Raw genomic sequence first — 21,128 nt, forward strand, 5'->3', positions numbered from 1 at the left:
CATCGCAGCAGGTTAAACGAGTTCACTGCAGGCTCTGACAAGTGCTGGAAGTGGCTGGATGCAGCAGGAGCACGCAGCCACGGCAGAGGAAGAGCAAAACCCTGTCCTTTCAGCCCATCGCATCCCATGAAATCACAGCCAGGCACAACGGCACAGAGGTATTTAAAATCTAAATAATGTCCACAAGCTGCTGACTTCTGTTCCAGCAGGGCCAGGACAATCGGGTGCAGGGAATCAGTCAAAGCTCCTAATGCCCTCCGGTCAGCACTTATCAAACAGGCAGCACCTCGCAAATGCTTTCACAGCAGAAATATCTGCCGAGTGTCACAGTTCAAAAAGCCACTGACGTTGACCTAAAATAAGAACTGAGGGGAAAAAAAAAAAAAAAAAAAAAAAATAAAAAAAATGCACAAACGCTTCATCTGAAACGAACAGCCCATGGTGAAGGAAGGCTGTGTGTGCACACTCACGTGCTCCCAGAAGCAGCAAATCAGTTAACCAGAGGAAGAAATCACGCATTTCCTCTTGAAGACAGTTTCTGAGCTGAAATTGCATGAAGATTTCCAACTCTTCCCCATCCCACTAATCCCAACACTCAGAGGTACAAAATACGAGCATCGCCCCACAGTTTTCACAGGCTCAGAAATTTGGGAAAAGAAAGAACGTGGTGTTACCTACTACCTTGTAATTTTAAGGAGGTGGATTTACAATGACTGCCTACAGTTGGCAATGCTCCAACGCCTCAAGCATTGCTCCAAACGTCAGACTTTGCAGGTATGTAACACCTCTCCGGAGTCCATTCAAAACCTAAGGCAGCGGGGGTAAGTAATCCAGATTTTACCACAAACGTGCTTTGACTCCGGCAATACACACAGGCTGGCTGGGTTGTAAGAGATCCCCATGCCAGGAGAAGGGGAACCCTGCTAACTCCGAGCACTCACACTAGCAACGGCAGAGATGCAACTAGTAGTAAAAGAGGGCATCCAGTACCCCCAAATCCATAACCAGCTGCGGCTTTGTGAATGTCTCCCTGTGGGGGTGTCTGCCTCAGCTTCTACCATGCTTTAAAAACTTTTACCTTTTGCATGAAAAACAACCCTGGCTGTGAAGAGCAGACATCAGACAGCTACTAGGAGCTGCGCTCAGCCCACGTGCTGTGCAGAAATCCCTGTCCACGTGATGCATAAGCAGAAAATTCTTGTGTTTGGAAGGCTCAGCCTGGACTGAACAGACAACCAAGTTCTGAAATGCCACGCTTGCGCTCCTTCAAGTTTCAGAAACCCTTTCCCAAATCCACACCTCCTTGTAACCTCCACCTCACACCACTGACCTGCCTTTATTCTGCACACACCAAGGACATCCCGATGAGCAACCACTCTGTGGTGAATTACCAATTTGAACTCTAGTTCTGATGCAACTGCCCATACCTCAGCAGGATAAAGAGTCAGCATGAGGCATTTTAAATTATGCTGTGAAGTGTGAGCCCAATTCAGGAGCAGGTACTTCGCAGGACAGTCTGACACAGGAACGCAAGAGCAAGAAGCATGCGATGCACTGCAGGGAGCTGACAAAAACTTTTTTAGCACCTCCTGAGATTCTTTGATCAAGCTTAACTTCCTAGGGTATGAAGTTTTTATAGTTTGGGCTAAGAAGACACGTTTTCCAGAACAGAAGAGAGCATGCCACACAGAGCAGGGTGTTTTACCTGTGTTTCCGCACTGCTTAAGGAATGGAGATCGAGTGATGGATCGGTTTTGAGCTCGGGCTCAGGAGCTGCAATCGGGGCTTTCACCAGGATGTCTTCATCAGGGCTGGCTCCTAATCCCGGGTCTTTCTGGCCACCACCTGCCTCTTTAGGAGCATCACTGTCTTTGTCCTCTTCGGACACCTGAGACTTGGGCCTCCTGAGAAAGGATGAGAAGAGGCGGGAGAGACCCCGGCCCTCGGGGGTGCGGCGCTCCTTCTTGCTCTGCTCCTCGTGCGTGGGTGTATCGCCGTTGGAGGCCTTCTGCTTTTGCCCCGCTGCAGGCTGCCCCTCCGACGCCTGCTGAGCCCCCTCCTCTAGGGATGCCTCTTGCTTTTGTGTTTCAGCAGCTCCTTCCTCCTCCTTGGCTTGCTGCTGCTCTGAGTTGTCGGCGTCCACCGCTAGACTCTTCTCTGTTGTCATGATGATGCTGTAAGAGAGGTGCCAAAGGTCTCAGTCAAGAGCTTTGCAATATTCAAGTCTGCGTTAAGCTACTCGAACCCAGCCACAAGCACAGACACACCACATTTGCCACTCACACCCCCCTGTCTGGCCAACTCCAGCCTACAAAGTCATGAAGAGCAAAATCACTCATTTTGCTGAGGTATGCTCAGACATAAACACCTCCAGCGACGTCTGCCCGTGCATCTTCCACCATCTGGATGGCACTGACTCCAAACCGCTAAATGCCCTGGCACCCGGTCTGCAGCCCAAGAAGAACAAATGATTAAAAAATGGAAACAAAATTAGGGAAAGGGGAGGAGACAGCAGCAAGTCTTGCTCCACAGGGCTGTCTTGACGTCCTCTCTTCCTCCAAGTCCCTGTTCCCCTCTAGCAGCACTGGCTGTGGGAGCAGAGCAGATGAGGACACACGCATGACCAGGCAACCTTCTGCCTACCACGCCACGCCAAAGCTCCCGAGGGCCATAAATGGCACGGCGCGGCGTTCCAGCATCCTCCTCGCCACTGCACTGGAAGGAGCAACCTGCTGCTTGGGAGACAGCTCATAGAGCCAACGAGAGTCAAAAATTTGTGCACAGCCACAAATTTTAACGGCCGCTTACTTCTAAACGTCCCTGAAAGAGGCCACAGATCCTTGCCAGGAGCTACAAAGGGGAATATCTGAACACGAGGAACCACAGTGCCACCCTGCCGGGGACAGCACCCATCGGTGCTGAGCGGCAACAAGGCAGGACCAGTGGAGCAGGCATCAGGATTCGAGAGACCTTTGCATTGCACATGGGGAAATGTAAAACGAAAAGGTTTCCAAACAATCTCCATAACAGAGAGCAGATTTCTTCAGAGCCTGCGCTGTTAAGCTGATGCAATGTTTATTTCAACTTTAGCCCGGGCTGTTGACACAAAAAAAGATGGCAATCGCATGAGAAGAATATCTATTTAAGGTATAAAGAGGACCCAAAATAATCATGCTTTAGAGAGGATAGAACTAATCTTTGTGCGTTGCATCACATGCATCTGCAGCAATAAATTGCCACTGCTTACACAGAGCAAATAGCATATAATCCAATATGCCTTTCAATCCCCCCAGCCCAAGCTGCAGCATACAAACATTTGCTCAAAATACATACTTGAAATTAAGAAACATCTCAAGATGTCACCCTCCTACATATTACTGCATTCAACAATTTTAATTTAACTCATCCTGATTGCCAAAATAACCAGAGTACTTGAAAGAGAAAAGACCTCCTAGCCTTCCAGCGTTCTCTTCCCTCACATTTAATGCAAAAGCTTAATATTATTCCTAATGCTGTGGTTGAAACCAAGCAGCATTAGAGACCCTCACTCCATTTGTTCCTCCAGCAACGCAAATTTCCTGAGTTTACAGGGTTTGGGTTGGGTTTTGCTTTTGGGGAGGGCTTTTGGAAAAGCAGGGCTGGTAACCCACAGGGTCTGTGCTCCCATCAGGGTAGCCCGGAGCTGGGTCACACCGGGGACAGGCTCTCTGAGCTCTCTGAAACCTCCTCACTAGGACTCAGCCCCACCAGCCAGCTCTGGGGACAAGCTGCAGGGCTCTTTTCAGCCAGGGCTCTGGCTACAGCACCATACCCGACTCACGATCTTCCCCTCGGTGAGCTGCTCTGGGTTTCTCCAAACCCACCGCAGAGGCGGAGGCCACGGCATCAGCAGCTTTCCAGCTGCACTGAGGAAACGGGCATCCCAGCAGCCAGCCAGCACGGGCACCCACCGGTGCAGCAGGCACGCTGCAAGGCAAAGATGCTGCCAAAACCCAGACGTGACAAGGCTCCGAGCTAAACAGAGATGCAGATGCACAGAAAACCACACCGCGTGGGTTTTCCTCCTCCGGCACGTTGCGGGAGAAGACAGGACAGCTTGGCATAGCCCAACCAAAGCAGCCAGAGCATGCAAGGGTGATTCTCCAAAATGCTCCAGGGCTGGGCGTTATTGTCGCTGTTTCCCCAGAAACAGCAGGAGTTTATTTTTGCAAGATCATCACAGAACAGGCTCCGTGAGAAAACCCAAGTTAAATGAAAGGCTACAGCAGACTGAGGCAGCACCCAGCTGGGTCCCCCAGTACCCCTGAGGAGGGGGCAGCTGTGTGCCTGCTGCTCGCCCCCCGGGGCAGAATCCATGATGCCAGACCTACTTCTCCCCTAAACATCAGCAAGGAGGGGAAGCAAGTTAGACCCCACCGCATGCAGCAAGCAGACCGAAGTTCGGCAGCCCACAGGGCACACACCCCACGGTGAATACAGTGGATGGTGAATACCTGGAAGCTGCAGCTAGCAGCACACGAGCAGGGGGAGGGACAGCTACGCACTCACCAGGGGGGTTAAGGGGCTGCAACCGGCTTGTGAGGATGGCCGAGTGCAGGTGACTTGCCCCTGCAGCTCTTACTGCTGTTTCCCTTTCTCCTGTGATCCCTTGCTAGGGATGCTGCTGGCTCCGTCAGCAACACACAGCTCTGTCTGCAGAGTCACCCCAGCCACCACACAGCCAATTCGTGCTCTCAACAGCTCTCCAAAATCTCCTAGCTGCTACAAGGCAGAGCAGGGAGCAACAACCTGTGTTCAGCCAAACACACGTCACCCCAAGCCCACGATGCAGGACGGACTCACCATGGCCAGCTCCCAGGGCAAAGCTCCCGACGCCCCGGCACGCACTGAGTGGGATGGACGCGTTGCAAGACTGTCCCACCGCAAACCCAGGACACCAGCGAGCTCCCTTCTGCACCAGCTGCCGAGGCAGCCTGCTTTGTAGTTGCTTCCCACTGTGTTTGTTTTGAATAAACACATTTGTAGGAATCATTATCAAAACACACAACGTTGGAAGCATGTTACTCTTAAAAAGGCAGAATCAAGGCTCTTGAGAGGATGATTGCAGGGAGGGCACAGCTGAAGATCAGCTCTTATCAGCTGCAGTAAACAAGACAGACAGTCCACAAACAAACGTTTCCTCTGGACGTAGTTTTCTCTCTTTAAATACTAAATACCAACAATTTTGGAACAAGGAATGTTTACTTGTTTACATTTCAAAGCCACAGCGAAGACCCTTCCTGGCGTGGGAAGGTGGGTCTTGTTGATGATGAGCAACATCTCCACGTCTTTCCTCATCCCCGGGGAGCCATGTCGCAGCTCAGCCACATCCCCTCGGCAGGGCTGGGGATGCGGGGATGGGCACGTACGAGCCCTGCCCTTCCCAGTAAACATTTCATAGCACCAGTTAGCCGCCAGCACCAATAACTCGCTGGGTGCAGGCAAACATCCTGCTGCAGACCTCAGCGTGCTTCTCCGATGCGTGGGCTCACAGCTGGTTCCCTCCCTTTGAAGTCTTACATTCAGAAATGGTTTCCCCTAAGCTCTCAACCAAAAGCAAGAAGAACTGTAAGCAAGCAAGATAACCAAGAGGCCATATTACTTTAAAAAAAAAAAAAAAGGCAAAAAGAAAGCACCTTTATTGCATGGAGATGTTTGCCAAGTAGTGTTTTGTTTCCAACAGCCCACAGCAGAGCCAACACAAAGAATGAGGCTCCCACTGCTCTTCAACTCTTTATTTGGAGAAAACAATGCCCACAGCCAAACCACAAGCAGATTTTAAATTTTCCTCCAGCGCTATTCCACAAGGCAATTCTGCAGAGCATGCAGGTGCCTTGGGAGCTCCCTGGATGCAGGAGGATATTCTCTTGTAGGAGCACCCAAGCTGCTCACCTCCTGCTCTGCACTGCCACGCTTGTAAATGCTGGATTTGGGGTTGTTTTTTGGGGGTTGGTTTGGGTTTTTTAGAGGATGCCAGACAGTCTGTAAAAGGCAGGCTCTTCACAAGTCTAGAGCGGAGAAGGCGTGGAACGCTACGGAAATAAGCAAATCACAGCAAAACTTAAGATATGATCCCACATAGAGATTTCAGAGTAAAAATCTCATCAGAAAAGTGTTCAAGTACGTATTTATATTTAAGCACTTTTAAGTTTAAGAACATCCTGCTCTGGGCAAGAACATTTTAGCAACAGGAAGCAATCAGAAGAAAAGGTAATTAAACACACCCAGAGCAGCCTGTGGGGAGAAGACAAACAGGCTTCTCCCCACTGAGGAGAGCTGCACCACAGCTCGACCTCCCCAGCGGGAGCATCCCCCTTCACCTGCACCAGATCGGACCCCAGAGGAGGACCTGGACCTCCCGGCATCCCTCAGCATCACTAGGATCATCAGTGCTTCAGTGATAAAGAGGGAGCCCCGCACATCTCTTCTTAAAAGGTGTGTCAGCAACTCTGAACACCAAACGTCAAAGCAAACCACTAAACAGGTGCCTCATGAACCTGCTGTCCCCCGTGGCAGACCCTCCAGCTGCCCAGATATCCTGAGACCCCCAGGCTCAGTGCTCACTCGTTTCTGTCCAAGGGCACAGCTGCAGGGAGGGCACAACATCCCTGTGGGCTCCCTGTCACCTGCACACTCACCCTGCCCCTCTGCATCAAAATCCATTAAAGAAAACAGACTTAAAAGTGCTTAAAAGGAGCGCAAGGCCTCATTGCTTATCCTGTTCCCATGATCCATGGTGCAATCCAACACTAATTAATATCTGGTGAGCAGAGGACAGCAGAACTCAGCTCCGACCCCACACCACCCCACAGGCTCTGCTCTTGCAGACCACCCTCCAAGTCAAACCATTCCCCTCTTGAGCCTGCACAGGGGATTCATCTAAAATACAGATTTTAGAGTAGCTCAACAGATCCCAACGGCTCCCTGTCGAGAAAGCCTTCAAGCCTGGAGGGTGCCAAATTACTCACTCACTGTGCCTGTGCTCCTGGAAGGCTGTCATTAAGTGACGGTGCGTTAGTTCTCTGGAATTAACGATGCTGCTCGTTTGGGTTTTTTCATGACGAGCTACAGAGGCTCAAAGAAACGCTAATATCTAGATATGCGTCTGTCACTGTCTCCTACCTGTCAGCATGCTCCAGCCTCTCTTATTTAGGCACACAGATAAGCATAGTAATAGTAAGATCTAACTTATCCCTGCTTCCAAGCCTGGAAAAACAATTCATGGCTCATGCCATAACTTACTTAATTCCCAGTGTCTTAGCCTTTCAGAGAAAGACGAAAAAGGACTGTCCACCAGGAAAGTTCATTTCTCAGAAACACAGTTTTGCAGCAATGCCCAACACCAGATAATGGTAATGGCACTGCTGGAACAAACTATCTTGATCGTCCTACCCAAAAATGTGTGGCTTCACGGAATGCTCCTGCTCCACTGAGAGCTGGAGGCAAAGATAAAAGAGAGAAATTTCTGCTAAAAATAGGCAAAAATCAAACAGTTTCAGCAACAGTGTCTTTTTTTTTTTTTTAAATGTGTTCCTTCCCATTTCATAATATGTGTGAAAAGCACACGATTCACCAGGGAAACTACACAGCACATCGGTCTGAAATAGATAGCGCAGGCTGAAAATCCAGCTTTTTCAAGACGTGGTGCATGTGCAACAAACCTGCGTCTGTGGGTGGGAGAGGAGGAAACTGCAACCACCACCAGCAGGACTCGCCCCACGCGTGCGTTCGAGCCAGTATCCTACATGTGATTTTTACTACAGTTAGAAAAAAAACATAGTAGAGAGCTGTTTCTTCAGGTTTTTTTAAACAAATTAAGAAATTAAAATGCAATAAAAATAAGCCTCTCAACAAGAAATTCAAACAACTGTGAAACAGTGTAAAGCACCAGAACCTTTCAAAATTTAATATATTTTAATAGAGGAGTAATTAGCGCTGGCATTTTATAACCCCTGTTAGAATTAACGTGCACCATCTTTTTCTGCTGGTACTTTGGGTCCTGAACAAAAGGGATGCTGTTGCTCAGCCGGCAACACTGCCTTACCCAGAGGGTAAAGGGAGACTTCAGAAGCCCCACTGAACGGGGGAAAAATAAACCACCCAATACAACACAGATGGCACATTACAACTGCCCGGATTTAATTCTCACCAGACCAGCCCTCGTAATCTACTGTATGTCGGCAGCACCATGCCCCTCTTTCATCTTCTGGTATCGTACAGCTTTCCTATTTAAATGAGGGCAAAAAATAGTAGCTCACCATCTGCTGAAAGCAAATCATTTATGTCAAATTGAAGACTGGGCTTATAAAATGACCTGACTAAATGGAGCAGTAAGTGCATTACAACCAAAGGGAGCTGGGAGCTCCTCCCCTGTATGCTCAGAAATCCTCCTGGATGCTACAGAATTCCTTACGCAGGAATTCACAGGCTTTGCCCATTGGGTAAGGGCTGAAATTTAAATGAAAACAGGTACTTGTTGCTGGAGCCTTGTCTACAGCAAAGGGTTTGGAAAGGGTGCCCATGGGGGACCCATTAAGAAAACTCACTTGAACTTGGAGCAGCTGGACCCAGAATAGAGCCATGGGGAAGGTGCACGCACCAGGCTGCCAGCAAAATAAAGCTGCTGAGACTATCCCTCCTCATGCTGCAACGCAGGAGCAAACCAGTAGTTTGCTAAAAAGACTGAGAAAACCGTCTGTTTCATACAAGCGTTGGTTCCTACTCCACCGTGAGCAGCAGAAGCTGCTGGTGGGGCTCCCTTCCCCCACTCCCACGGAGCTCAGAGCAGAAACACCACGGGTTTGCCTTGAACGCAGGTCCCTTCCCTCTGCAGCCTCCAACCACTCAACCGCACCAAAGACCCACGGAGGTGATGGCGAGCGCAGGCGGCAGCCCCACCGAAACCCTCCGGTATCTGCCACGGAGGAAGGGAAGGACCCCGGGCACCCGTGCCCACCCCGCAGCCAGCAGCAGATAGCATCCCCGGAGCTGCTCCAGCCGCCGGCCCGGCCGCCCACGGAGGCAGGAGCGCGGGCAGCTCGACTCGCAAGCAACCAGACAGGCGCCCAAAATCTGTGCAAATAAAAGCAATGGGAACGGCGCAGCCCGTGCACTCGTGAGGGCACCATGAGTGAGTGGCACTTTGTCAGGAGCAAGCAAAGCCAAGGACACGTGAGCTTCGTCCCAGCAGGTCACCCCATCGCAGCCTCTCCTGGCTTCGCACCGAAGGAACACCGAGGGTGGCGATGACAGCGCAACAGAGATGACAACACCAGTGCCGCACGTGACAACAGCCTTCTTCCTCCAGCAGGACACCACTTTCTAAAGCAACAGTTAAACAGAAATAAGTAATAGATCTCCATCAACCGAACAGGAGGATTTTTGCCATGCATAATTCATAAGGGTGGGGTTTTTTTTTTCCCCTGCCTGAACACAGATGTGTTTACTCACACTGTGCCTCATTTACACTCAAGGTTTAACATAACAGGGCTCATTTTCCTTCCTTACAGTTTTTCAAGCACAGGGGTAAAGCACTTTTTGCTTTTATCATTTTCCCTTTGGTTGTTTCCAAACCAAAGCTATAATTAGAACCCAAGAGGGACCTGCATGCTCCTTTGATAAAGAGCTGCCTGCCAGATAAATACCACCCGCGCGCACACACACGGGCACCTGCCAAGTACGTACTGCTGCAGCACCGGCAGCCAGGAGGATGTTCGATGCTAAAAGCTCTTAACAGGCTTCATCGCCTGCTGCTGCTGCTGTGCAGCGGGTGCCCACGGCTCCGGCTCACACACCGCGCTGCTCTGCTGCTGCGTGCCCCAGACACCGCGCTTCACCACTCGATCCGCAGCGATCCAGCTGCAGCACAAGGTGCATTCATCCGAGTGCCTCGGACACACCTGCCACACCCCGGTACGACGCCCCAAATTCATTGAAAAATAACCTAACGTGCCAGTTATTTTTACATGATTAGCAGCACGATAAATGCGTCACATTTAAAGTATCTAAGGGAGCCGCTCGGAAGGAGGGCTGGCACGGCCTGGGTCATGCCAGGCTCAGCCTCTGCCAAGCCCAGGTAAAAGCCAGCTGAAAGCATCCTCCATCCTGGCTTTAAGCTGGGCTTTGCTTGAGGATTGCCACTGAATATGAAGGCTAGTTACACCACTTAGCCCCTATGCCACCCTAAACTGATCGCAAGGCTTTCTCTCCTGTAAATTGGCCATCCCTTCTCCCCTTGGCACCAACACTCCAAAAATATTCCATATGAAGGAGACTTGTTCTCCCCTCCAGAGACAGCAGCAGGGATCGCCCCCCCGGACACTGCCACAAGGGTCTGCCCCTGGGCAGCCACAACATGGTTTTGTTGCTGTTTCAATCCCTCAGCACCAGACGCCAGGCTGAGTTCATCCACACGCTTTGCTCTAGCACGCTCGCAACAAGCAGTGAAGATGGGGGCTGCCAGGGGATAACGACCTTTACACTAATTATCAGCAAGCCCGGAACATTGCACTTCTCAAGTTTAACGACCCTCTCCCAGCAGCGCGGGAAGGCACGGGCCAGCTGCAGTTAATCCTACTGAATTCCCCAGTTCTTGTTTTTCTCAACAGGATGGCCAAGGCCCAGCGGCTTACACCTGCAGAGCAGGACAGGGGATGGAGAAGCTGGAGACCTCCCCAGCATCCACCAGCCTGGATCGATCCAGCCCCCCCACGGCTGCTGGCTCTGGAGACACGAGTGGGGCAGCTGCAGGAGCTGCTGCAAGGCTGGGAGGAGTGAGTCAGCCAGCAGGGAGGTTCCTTATGCTGAGTTTCGCTAGGTGGGTACATACCACCGCAAGTAGCGCATCACAGCGGCATTGATCCTGAGCAAGGGGAAGGCTTTGTTTCAGGAAGCTGCCACCCTTCGGCATTTTCCCTTTTCTGAAGTCTCCTCTTCTCCTTCCAGGGCTTCGCATCACACACAGCAACGTCAGGGCAGGGAAGGGGGAGAAACTTCCTCCCACCACAAACCTTGAGCTGTATACTCCCAGTATCACAGGAGGAACCCAACATTTAACCATTTGAAAACTTGCATGACCATGCATCTTAGCTTTAGAAACCACTCAGAGCTAATTAAAGTCCTCCAACAAAACCAGAAGAGCCTGCAGAAGCACAAGCCCTCTCCAAGCTAGCTGCAGCTCTCCAAGGCACACAGCAATGAGGGATGCAAACTAGGATGCAGACCCCCAGCCAGCTGCTGACCTTGCCTCAAGACTGGGAACAGAAAAGCATCTTCTGTCGGCACCGTGCACAAAAGGGAGGCAGGGAGACACCTGCTCCAGAAAGCTCTCCTCTTTTTTTCTTTCCCCTCCCTTTTTTCCCTCCCCTCCCCCCCTCCTTTTTTTTCATCCTTTTTTGTTTGTTTGTTTAAATGGTGAAAGTGATGAGTTAATTCAAACTCTGCATCATTCCCGGAGAAGCACCCCATGGGGATGGTCCCACTGGTCCAGGCAGACACCCAGCACCATTCAGAGCCTGGGGGCATGTTCTCAGCCAGCCCTGCAAACCACTCATTCAGGCATTTTCCCAAATACTCATACCCAAGAGTCAGGTGCTGTTTGTGAAGCCTCAAGATACTGACTCAGTTCAACTGGGACAAACTGAAGTGCCACCAGGGCCCCCCAAGGATGCTGCCCCGACAAATGCAGCATCACATGTTACAGAAGAGCACTGCAGGTCCCAGGCACACTCGGACACTTAGCACCACCTCCACAAGGATGGTTTTCTTCCCATCTTTCCTGCTCATGCTGTTCAGTGACCCCAAAGTCACCCTTGCCCCTGGGGTGTCTTCCCAAGCTGGAAAGCAAAGAAGATGGTTTCTGGAAAATTCCATCAGGTGTTGCAACACCTCCCACGTGGAGGGTGCTCCGCCAGCAGCCCTCCAGGGATCCTGCACCCGCACCGCACGCAGCACCTGCCCGCAGTCAAACCGGCAATGGGAGATCAGCGTCAGGATCAGCGAGACACCCTCGCTGGCAGCCCCCATCCCACCACAAAGCAGCTCTCCTCTTAGCAAGGCTAGGGAGAAGCCCACGTTGAGCACAGCTTCCTAATATCTCCGTTACACCACATTACTGTGCCAGATTTGGCACAATACTACCTGCTCCATGCATGCAAAAGCACCTTGTGGATGCCTGGAGGTCCTGCCCTGTGTCCAGCACCGCATATGCACACCTTGCTTCTGTGCTACAAGATCCCACACTGACGTCCCGAACAGCCAACTAGTGACAGGGACCAAAACGGTGGGTAAGACACCGGGACACCAACCCACCATAGAATCACAAAACATCTCAAGGTGGAAGGGACTCATAAGGATCACCAAGTCCAACTCCCTGCTCCTCAGAGGACTGCCTAAAATTAAACCATATGTCTTAAGAGTGTGACACAACTGCAACCTCCCCAAGGCTGCATCCCCACAGGGCTGGCAGCCGATGCAAATCCTCCCATCCCCACCAGAAACACAAACCAAACAGGAGGGAGCGTGAAGCCGCGATTAAATATCATCTTCTGCGCCCAGCAGTCAATTACGCACAAATTACAGAGTGGCTCAATCCTGCCACCCTCCCTAAAGCCGCTCCTTTCGGTATCCAACGTAGCTGCAGCAGAACCACCCTGCACAACATTTGGCCTCCCAGCCATTTCCACCAGTCAGTCTGTTTGTTTTTTCCACCCAGCAGTGAAATCAGGCGGCTTTAGTTTTTAATCCCCTTAATTAGGGGTGTGCAGCCGTCTTCATTCCTTAATTACATCCATTGACACATCTGATGCAACACATTTACAAACAACCATTTTCACCGGAGATGGCTTTGAATCAAAATTGCCGTCTTTCCCACACCGGCTGCACGGCGTCGCCAGTGGGGAGAAGACACAACACGGCTCTCTGGATGCTTTAACATGACACGGTCACGGACAGCTCGGAAACGCGATTTTCATTAAATAATCACCTGTTTCTTTGGCAGGAGTTAAGCACGAGGTGACTACAGAACTGAGAAACAACCAGCAGTTTGCTTGAAGCAGCAGAGTGGGAGCGCAGCTACAAAAAGTTTGCAACAAAGAAGTGCCCGTTTCAGGCAATGCTCCCAGCATCGACCCACGGGACAGAGGGACGGTATTTCAGTGCCCAACTCGGTTATTTTGGTGTAACGCCTTTCGGTAGCTCAGTTGAAGGCGGACAACAACGGCGTGCTTCATTTCAGTTGCTCACTGTCAGGAATCCCTTTGATCCTCTGGGAGAGCAAATACCCAGCGAGCACTTTATTACCAGCACTTCTGCTGCCGAACCAAAATAATTACGCTGACACCTCCTGCCTGCCCACGGAGCCATTATAGCGTTATCCCACGGGGTGCCTGCACTCACTCCTGCTTTGAATTACTGCACCGGACTCCCATCCCAGTGCACTAATAGCTCACTGGGACGCGGCAGCTGAGCTCCCGCCTGCAGCCCGTCCTATCCGCCATAGGGAATCCTCAGCAGGATATTAAATATCGTCTTGGGGGGAAGGGACAGCGCTGATTTTAAAAATAAGAAGGAAGACAACATGGGGTTGCAAGGGGTTTTTTCCCACTGCTGGAGACCCAAAGTAAGTGTCCTCGCTGGTCCCCGCAGCACCTGGCGCTCAGCTCCTGCATCAGCCCTCCTGCTCACAGTCGCTGCAACCATTTGCACGGAGGAAACGTGCACAAGCGTCGCCTTCTTCAAACTACAGAAAGGAAAAGGAAGCTGCGTTCGCCCTCAGTACCTGCAGGGAGCGGTCAGAAACGCATGTTGCACCCACATTACTTGGGGCTGTGTTAGTTTCGGTTGCTGCCTTTCCTTTCTGCACTCGATGGGTCGGTAAGGGAAGGGTTTTGTAGGTTCTGATTTCACGGAACACACACAAGTGCTGCCATATTTGAGCAGTTTGTGAGAGTTATTTTTTACTTCTTCAGCTCCCACCTCTGCCATCCAGCAAGCCAGGACAGCATTAGCACCCAGTCTCATACTGGTGCTGCTGGATGGCCCTTGTATTTCTGAGTAACACGCCTTCCTCTCCAGCCACCCTTCATCGCGCCGACCCAAACATCGCTCCGCCCAGGGGTCCGTATGCTGCTCGATGGACAAGATGCACGGGAAGGATCTCTCCCACCCTCCCATCCAGCTGCACTAGACCTGCTGCCCCCTCCACCCCCCGATCCCCCCGACCTCCTCCCCACATCCCCCCCTCCCCAGCCTGCTCACACCTTTCCCCCCACCCCCCTGCCACCTTCTCTCTTTCATTCCGCACTGGGAGAAGCCTAACAATCCCGAAGGCATTCCAGAGAGGCTGGGCACAAAGACAGGCGAGCACGAGGCTGGGGACACAGGCGCATCACTCTGAAGTTGTAACCCAGCTTTCTCCGCTCCCACCGGTGCCGATACACACCACTGGCGCTGACACACACCGCCATGGCACAGCCAGCACACCGCCAGCCACTGACCAGCTGAGAAGACAACAGCAAACACCTTTTTAAACACTGCAATATTTTAAAATAAATGAAGAGTCGTGCAAGACAAAATATTCCCTTTAGTAGAGATAAGGCATATGCGGAAAACAGAAAGCAGCTGGTTTAAGTATCTCCCTGCTAAAATAAATGGTAGCTGAGGTTAGCGCTGCTCTCTGGATAAGCTACTGGCCTTGTGTACACAATTTACATCCCATTGATACTTATTTTACGAGTTAGGTCTCAGAATAATCCTTACGCTATTCAAAATGTGCGCACATTTGTGCGCGCACACCCCCCCAACAATACAAAGGCGGTATGAATAACTACGTGTTTTTTTGGAGAAGCTTTGCTTATTTTTCCCTTTTTTATATTTAAATCCCAGTTGTGCAATTGCCTCATGCACAACTGAAGCCTCATTGAGCCTAACACTGCTTCATCCAGCTGAAAGCTCCACAGACTCATGGGGACTGAGCATGGCTCAGGTATTTAGCAAGTACCAAAACCTTGCAAAAATTTACAATAAACTTTACAAGCCTCCGTATTTCGGACTCTAAACCTACTGGTCTTGTCCGGCACCCAGTACTGAAGACTGAATGGAGAGCCCCAGCTAAAATTATGCTGCAAAAGTGCTGCAAGTCCCACAGCCGCAATACCAGACAAGTGAGCTACTCTTTTCACTGTGCTGCTGACAGCAGGAGCCACACAACAATATTGCTGAAATCCACATTCATGCAGCACAAGGGAATAAAATGCCACACAAATCCTCTTTTCTGCAAGCTCTGGTGATATCATTGTTCGAGCTAAAACTGCCATGAGGAGACCCTTCAAACGAGGCCAGGCGAAAGAGTGGAGAGAGCAAAAAGCATCAGTGAGCTCACCCAGGCTCCCCCAGCCAGGAGGCTCATGCCAAACCGGCTCTTTACTCCTCCAACAAATACACCCTTAAACCACCTCCTTTGCACTTCCTTCAGGATCTCTTTATATATACACAAGCTGAAGGTAAACGTCCGCCTGCTCCTTCATAAGACGAAAATACTGAATGTGCAAACGAGGTCTGACCGGGGTTCAGCTCACTCCGAGACACGTCCTCCCTGGTGTAAGCTGTCAGCAGGGCAGTGTGGAAAATGAAAGCAGAGAAAAGCCACACCAGCTCCAGAAAGCAGGTTGGTTTTTGCAGCCCTTACAGTGGCAAGAAGCGTGGTTTAAGAGTTAAAAGCAAAGCAAAGACAGAAGCAGATGTAATGAGCTGCTCTCCCATCTAGGACGTTGGTGCACGCACACGCAGCAGCCCCAGCACAGCCCAGCTCCCCAAGCTAAACAAGTTGCAAAACTGTTTAGGAGTGAATTACAACTCCACATCAAGAACGTTTCATCATCTTATTCCTAAGCGAGCAAAATGCTTTAAAAATATCTGCCTTACCAGGTGGCATCCCCTCTTCAGCACCTGGGGAAGGAGGCGCCCGTCCCTGCACCTTTCGTTTTCGCTGGGCTTGCTGCACAGCACGCCTGCGATCAGCGCAGACCTCGCTCGTGGTGCACGTCACTGCCATGTGGACTTGCTGTTTCCCAGGCATTTTACCTGCTGACGTTACGATTGCAAGCCTGTTTGTTTTATTTAACCACGCTCCTACTCTTAAGCTACCATCCAATTACTGCTCCCAATTACTCAGTGCTCAAGAGCCGACATTAATTACAGAGTTCCCTGCGCACGAGGTTGCTGCCAGCTGCGCCACACGGAGTTGGTGGCACTGCTTCAAACCTGCCTGCATCCAGGACCAGCCTGCATCTTTTCTGGGAAAAGAAACACAGATTCCCAGTCTCAGTGGTGGACTAACAGCCCTGAGCAAGAAGAACAGGTCTGGTGTGAAATGGCAGATGAGGAGAAGGTCATTGTAGCCTCAATGGCCAGATCTCAGCAGCCTCCGCCAGCCCCTTGGATCCCCCACGCATCCACAGCATTAAAGGTCTGTTTTCTTCTTTAGGATTCAACAAAACACCGCACCAGTTCAGCACTGGTGACCTGAACCCGGCAGCCTCTGAGATGCAGGGCACACATAGCATCGGCAGCCAGTGCCGCGTAAATTCATGTAAGTTGCAAGTGCCTTTGGCAAACCATTCACAAAAAGGAGGATGGAGACCCCAAACTCCCCAGACATTTCAGGAGAAATGCCTGAAAACCACCTCCCTCCAAGCACAGGTCACTTTAAACTGAGCCCATTCTGGCATTAGCAGCAGATCTGGGAGGTAGGACCCAAAACAACTCTCCGCCGCAGGGTCCGGGTACAGGGGGGCACATCACCAGCCTTGGGGAGCAGCCCACAGCAACCCTCTGCAGCTTGCAAAGCCTTCACAAATGCATTGGCATCTGCAGACAGCGGCGCAAGAAGTTATTTTGCAACTCACATTGCTCAGATTTAATAATCACCCCGCTGCAAGACATCCTTCTGTCAGATTTTGAGAAAGATCCCGTAAACTTTGGTCTCTTTTTTTCCTTTCTAAAAATAGATATCTGTTGTGCAAAGGACTGATGCAGTGCCACTTATGTGAAACAGCTATACGCCAGAAGGAAATACCGCTTTAGCACAATTATCTACTAATTTTTTAATTATTAAATGTTTTATTTCTTTTTAACATGCGTTTCTCTTTGCATGGTGCAGCAGGCTTTCAAAGTGCTTCACGAACGGCACTGCAAAACTCGCTCTTGACGGCAGCAGGAAGGTCAGTGCTAGGCTTCTTCTACATACAAGAGGAAAATAAAGAGGTAAATCGTTCTTCTCCGTGCTTCGTTTCTGCTCCCAGCCCTTGCCAAACACAAGCTTTTTTGATAGAAACCCATCTCACCACAGGTTTGCTCAGCAGGGCTTGAGGACCCCACTGGAGCAGGGGCAGGGAGCACCGCGGTGGCACAGACTGCTCACATCAGGGATGTGCCCGCATGGGGACACAGGGAACGTGGCCGACTCACGTGCATCTGGGACCGCTTTGGTCGAGCACTTTGGGGCAGCAGAATGCGCCTTTTTAATCCACAGTATATTTAATATTAAGAAGAGCAATTAAGTCAATTAGTGGTCACCCCGTAAGCTGTTAGTTTCCAAAAGGAGTTCATTTTAAGCAGCGAAACTGACTTCCAGCATGGTTTAAAATACGCTACACAAACATAAACGTGCTCTTGCGACCAGGAATGAGGCAACGGCGGCACAGGCTTTTACTGCTGGTGGCATATACCAAACGTTCTTGTTTAATGAAAGAGATGGGTGGATCTCAGGTGAAACACAAACATCCTCATCTAGAGTGATTCAAGCAAAAAGACAGTCTGCCTACTAAAACGCAAGCGCCACAATCCACTTTTCCTCGTAATAAATGCAAATCACATATATGATCACTACAATCCTACAAAGCCATAAGGGGCCGCACAAGGCACCACAGTGGCTCATTACTTGTGTGACGAACGATCGACTTAAAAATCAAATATCTGCACTGCTCCAAGCTGAATTTTTTCTGATTTGCATTGGTAAAAAATGATAATTCACTGCTTGAGGCAAAGACAGATCTTTCTTTAAAAGAGAGCAACAAATTTCAAGCATTATTTCCCAAAACACCATGAAAAGAGCTCATAGCTGCCAATACCAAGTCTGGATCCTTTTGTGTCTTGGAGTCAACCCTTAATTTTACACTTGTGCTCCCAGGTTGTTTTCAAGAAACTTGGCCCATCCTGAGCTCTGGTGACTCATTCCCAAACCTCTCTGACTCGCAGCACCCAAACTGGTTGCACCCATGAAACACCTTGTGACTAGGCAAAAACACTGTAAAAAGGGGGGGGGGGGGGGGGGGGAGGGAAGCGCAAGGGAAGGAGGTTAACTCAGAAAGGCAGATGAAAACTGCATGTTTCCCAGTCACTGTTTCCTCCAGAGAGGAGGAACCGAGTGACTGCTGGGCTTGGCTTACGTAGGGATGTTGAGACGATGCTCAACCTCGCGGGGTGCAGCTGGCTGCATTTCTGCACTGTTTTCATAAATCCCAAATGCTGTTGCTCCATTAGAAAAGCTCTGATGATGTTTTCCAACTGAAGGAATACGGAGAGGCTTGTTCTTTTCTCCCCTTGCTTTTATTTTCGTTTTAAAGAAATGTCTCAAAAATATTTCCTCAGGGAGTGTGTCTGCTGAAGCGGAGCAGGGTACTCAACGCAGGGGGAAAAATAAGCAGATCCTTGAAGTACACAGGAACAACTCGCCCACAAATCTCCTACTTCAGAGATGCGTGGCTGCGACTTCAGCCTATGTCCTCTCCACCCTCAGCAGATTGTGATAAGGTTTATTACCACGGGTGTTTTCAGTAAAACAACAAATGTTCTTCACCTATCCGGAGGCATTTTTCTAGTGGTAAAGCTGAAGTGCTACAAAAGTTACAACTGATCAAACTTTAGTTTCAGTATAACTAATCACTACTTGTTTTTTTGCCAGTGTGACAAGTTTCAGAAGGTTAAAATGTTTCTGAGATGAGCAAGACGTACCGACAGTTTTTCAGTTGATTTTCTAGTTCGTGCATCAAAAGGGCACAGTCCTTTATTTCCTTACAATTCTGTTTTCAACTTAGGAGCGCCAGGCAGGAGGTGGTGTGCTGCACAGCAAAACCCAGGCTGAAGGCTTTTTGCGCCTGTTCCTACTATGCAAGTGATTTACAACCGCTGGCGATGAGAAATCATGAGAAATAGTTAATGTGCAACCACTTCCAACGGCAGCACTAGCCCAGCAAACAAAGCTAACCCTGCAGCCAGGCTTGCACCTCGCCAAGCCACCGCCGAGCTCTGTGCAAACCTCACAACCCCCTCCACCCGTGCGTGATTGATGCCCGGGCACCGGGTGCTGCCAGGCCTCCCTACACCGACCAGCCCTGCCGCTTGCTTCACCTGGGTGTGCAACGAACCTAACCGCTGGCAGAGGTGCAGCTGTGCATCTACCTCAAAAAAACAAAAGGAGAAAAAAGTTTAAGCTTTTGCATCAAGTATTTGCATTACTAGATCGCCAGCCTTTTCTGCGATGAGCACTGCATGGATCATGCAGCCTGAACCACCCCGCCAGGGCAATAATCAAGCAATACTCATGCTGCAGAGTCCAGTTCAATTATAGAAAGAAATAAAGCTGTAAGAAAAGTGTCACAGCGAAATACCAAATCTCAGTGTACTTGCAAGGCTCCTTGCTTTGCTTAAGTCATCTCTCACGTTCATTATCTAGTCCCGTTCCTGCCTCTGGAGGCGTGCAGGCACATAACACTAATAGATTCAGTTTCCCCGAGCTCTCCCTCTCTATTCATCATACGGTGGGAACTTTTTTTTAATAAACTACATCTTTACAAAAGGAATATCACCGTTTGTCACCATCAGGTCAGAGGAAGAGAGCCAATCATCATCTTTAAATAAACCAAGAGCAGTAGCTGCAAAATACGATGCCAGTAACGCCGCCCAGCCACTGCTGGCTGCCCGGCCAGCACCCAAGACACTGTTCAGGTGCATCTGCAGGTGGGGGTCGGGTGCACCTGAACGCAACTGAGGAACATTTTCTGCATCAGTGCCCCAAAACTGAGAGGATGGGTGACACCGGCTACTCAACGCATCTCACTTCAGAAGCAAAATAAAATTGACAAAATACTGGCTCCGGTATGCAAGCAGAGGGGAAAAAGGTCATTCTTTCCTGCTGGCCCCTTGGGTTCTCATTACCGATTCTAACGAGGGGGCGAAGCATCCCAAACCACGCTGCAGAGAGGGGCAGGGACGCACGATGGGATGGGATCCCTGCCCTGGGACGGGCGCGACGGCTGCTCTAACCTCATCAGCCACCTCCAGCTTTTCTCCACCGTTTCCTGGGGGAGGGAAAGGAAGCAAAGAGACAGGCGGGAGCAAACAAACCAGACACTGCCGCCTATAAACAAAGGAAGTGTTTTCTGAAGACAGCATCTAGGTAGACAGGAGGGAAATAACAGAAGCAGCAGTTACAGCAACAACAGCAACAAAAAAAAAAAAAAAAAAAAACTCAACAAGAAGTCTAAAGAAATTATTTCCTCTAACGAAACACACTGGAAACGGTATCGGAGGCTGCTGAAGTCAGATGAATTCAGCACATGGCCATTTCCCCACGCTATCGGCAGCACACCCTTCCCACGTTGATGCAATCACACCCAATGCTCCCCCTGGCTTCACCGCAGATAAACCCCCTTCTCCAGGGTCCATCCTGCACCCATCCTCTGCACTACTGAATTATTTTTCAGAAACTCCTGAAGAATGGAGTCAGCTGATCCGTGTAATTAACTCAACTAACCTGGGCATCTGCAAGAGCTCTTTTCCATCACCTTTAAACACCCCAGGGGGCCCAGGTGCACATGAAAACCGACAGAAAAGCAACATCTTTTTAGCCTGTGTTATCCCCTCCCAAATCAGTTTCTCTCCCTAGTTTTTCCCCCTCTCCAAGAAAGCTTGGGGGTCCTTAAACCCTTTTGACTAGAACTATGGACAAACAGCTGAAAACTGTCATTTTTCTCTGCAGCCAGACCCTTCCCCAAGCCCCAAACATTCCCAACGTGTACCTAGATGGCAGT

At 50.2% G+C, this 21,128-nt stretch overlaps 1 protein-coding gene across 40 annotated transcripts in view; it reads right to left on the bottom strand.

Annotated features, from left to right (window-relative positions):
• Positions 1-21,128, bottom strand: part of EPB41 (erythrocyte membrane protein band 4.1) — a 95,954-nt gene that overhangs the window by 49,111 nt on the left and 25,715 nt on the right. For 37 of the 40 annotated variants that reach the window (XM_056333401.1, XM_056333399.1, XM_056333402.1 and 34 more), the window contains one exon: positions 1,706-2,174. In XM_056333401.1, the coding sequence (XP_056189376.1) occupies positions 1,706-2,167 (462 nt within the window). In that variant the 5' untranslated portion in view covers positions 2,168-2,174. Of the gene's footprint in view, positions 1-1,705; positions 2,175-15,960; positions 16,083-21,128 lie in introns of those variants that run through there. The other 3 variants (XM_056333400.1, XM_056333427.1, XM_056333423.1) reach the window with 3 other exon arrangements.

The sequence above is a fragment of the Falco biarmicus genome, chromosome 3 (assembly GCF_023638135.1).
Source record: "Falco biarmicus isolate bFalBia1 chromosome 3, bFalBia1.pri, whole genome shotgun sequence".
NCBI lineage: Eukaryota > Metazoa > Chordata > Aves > Falconiformes > Falconidae > Falco > Falco biarmicus.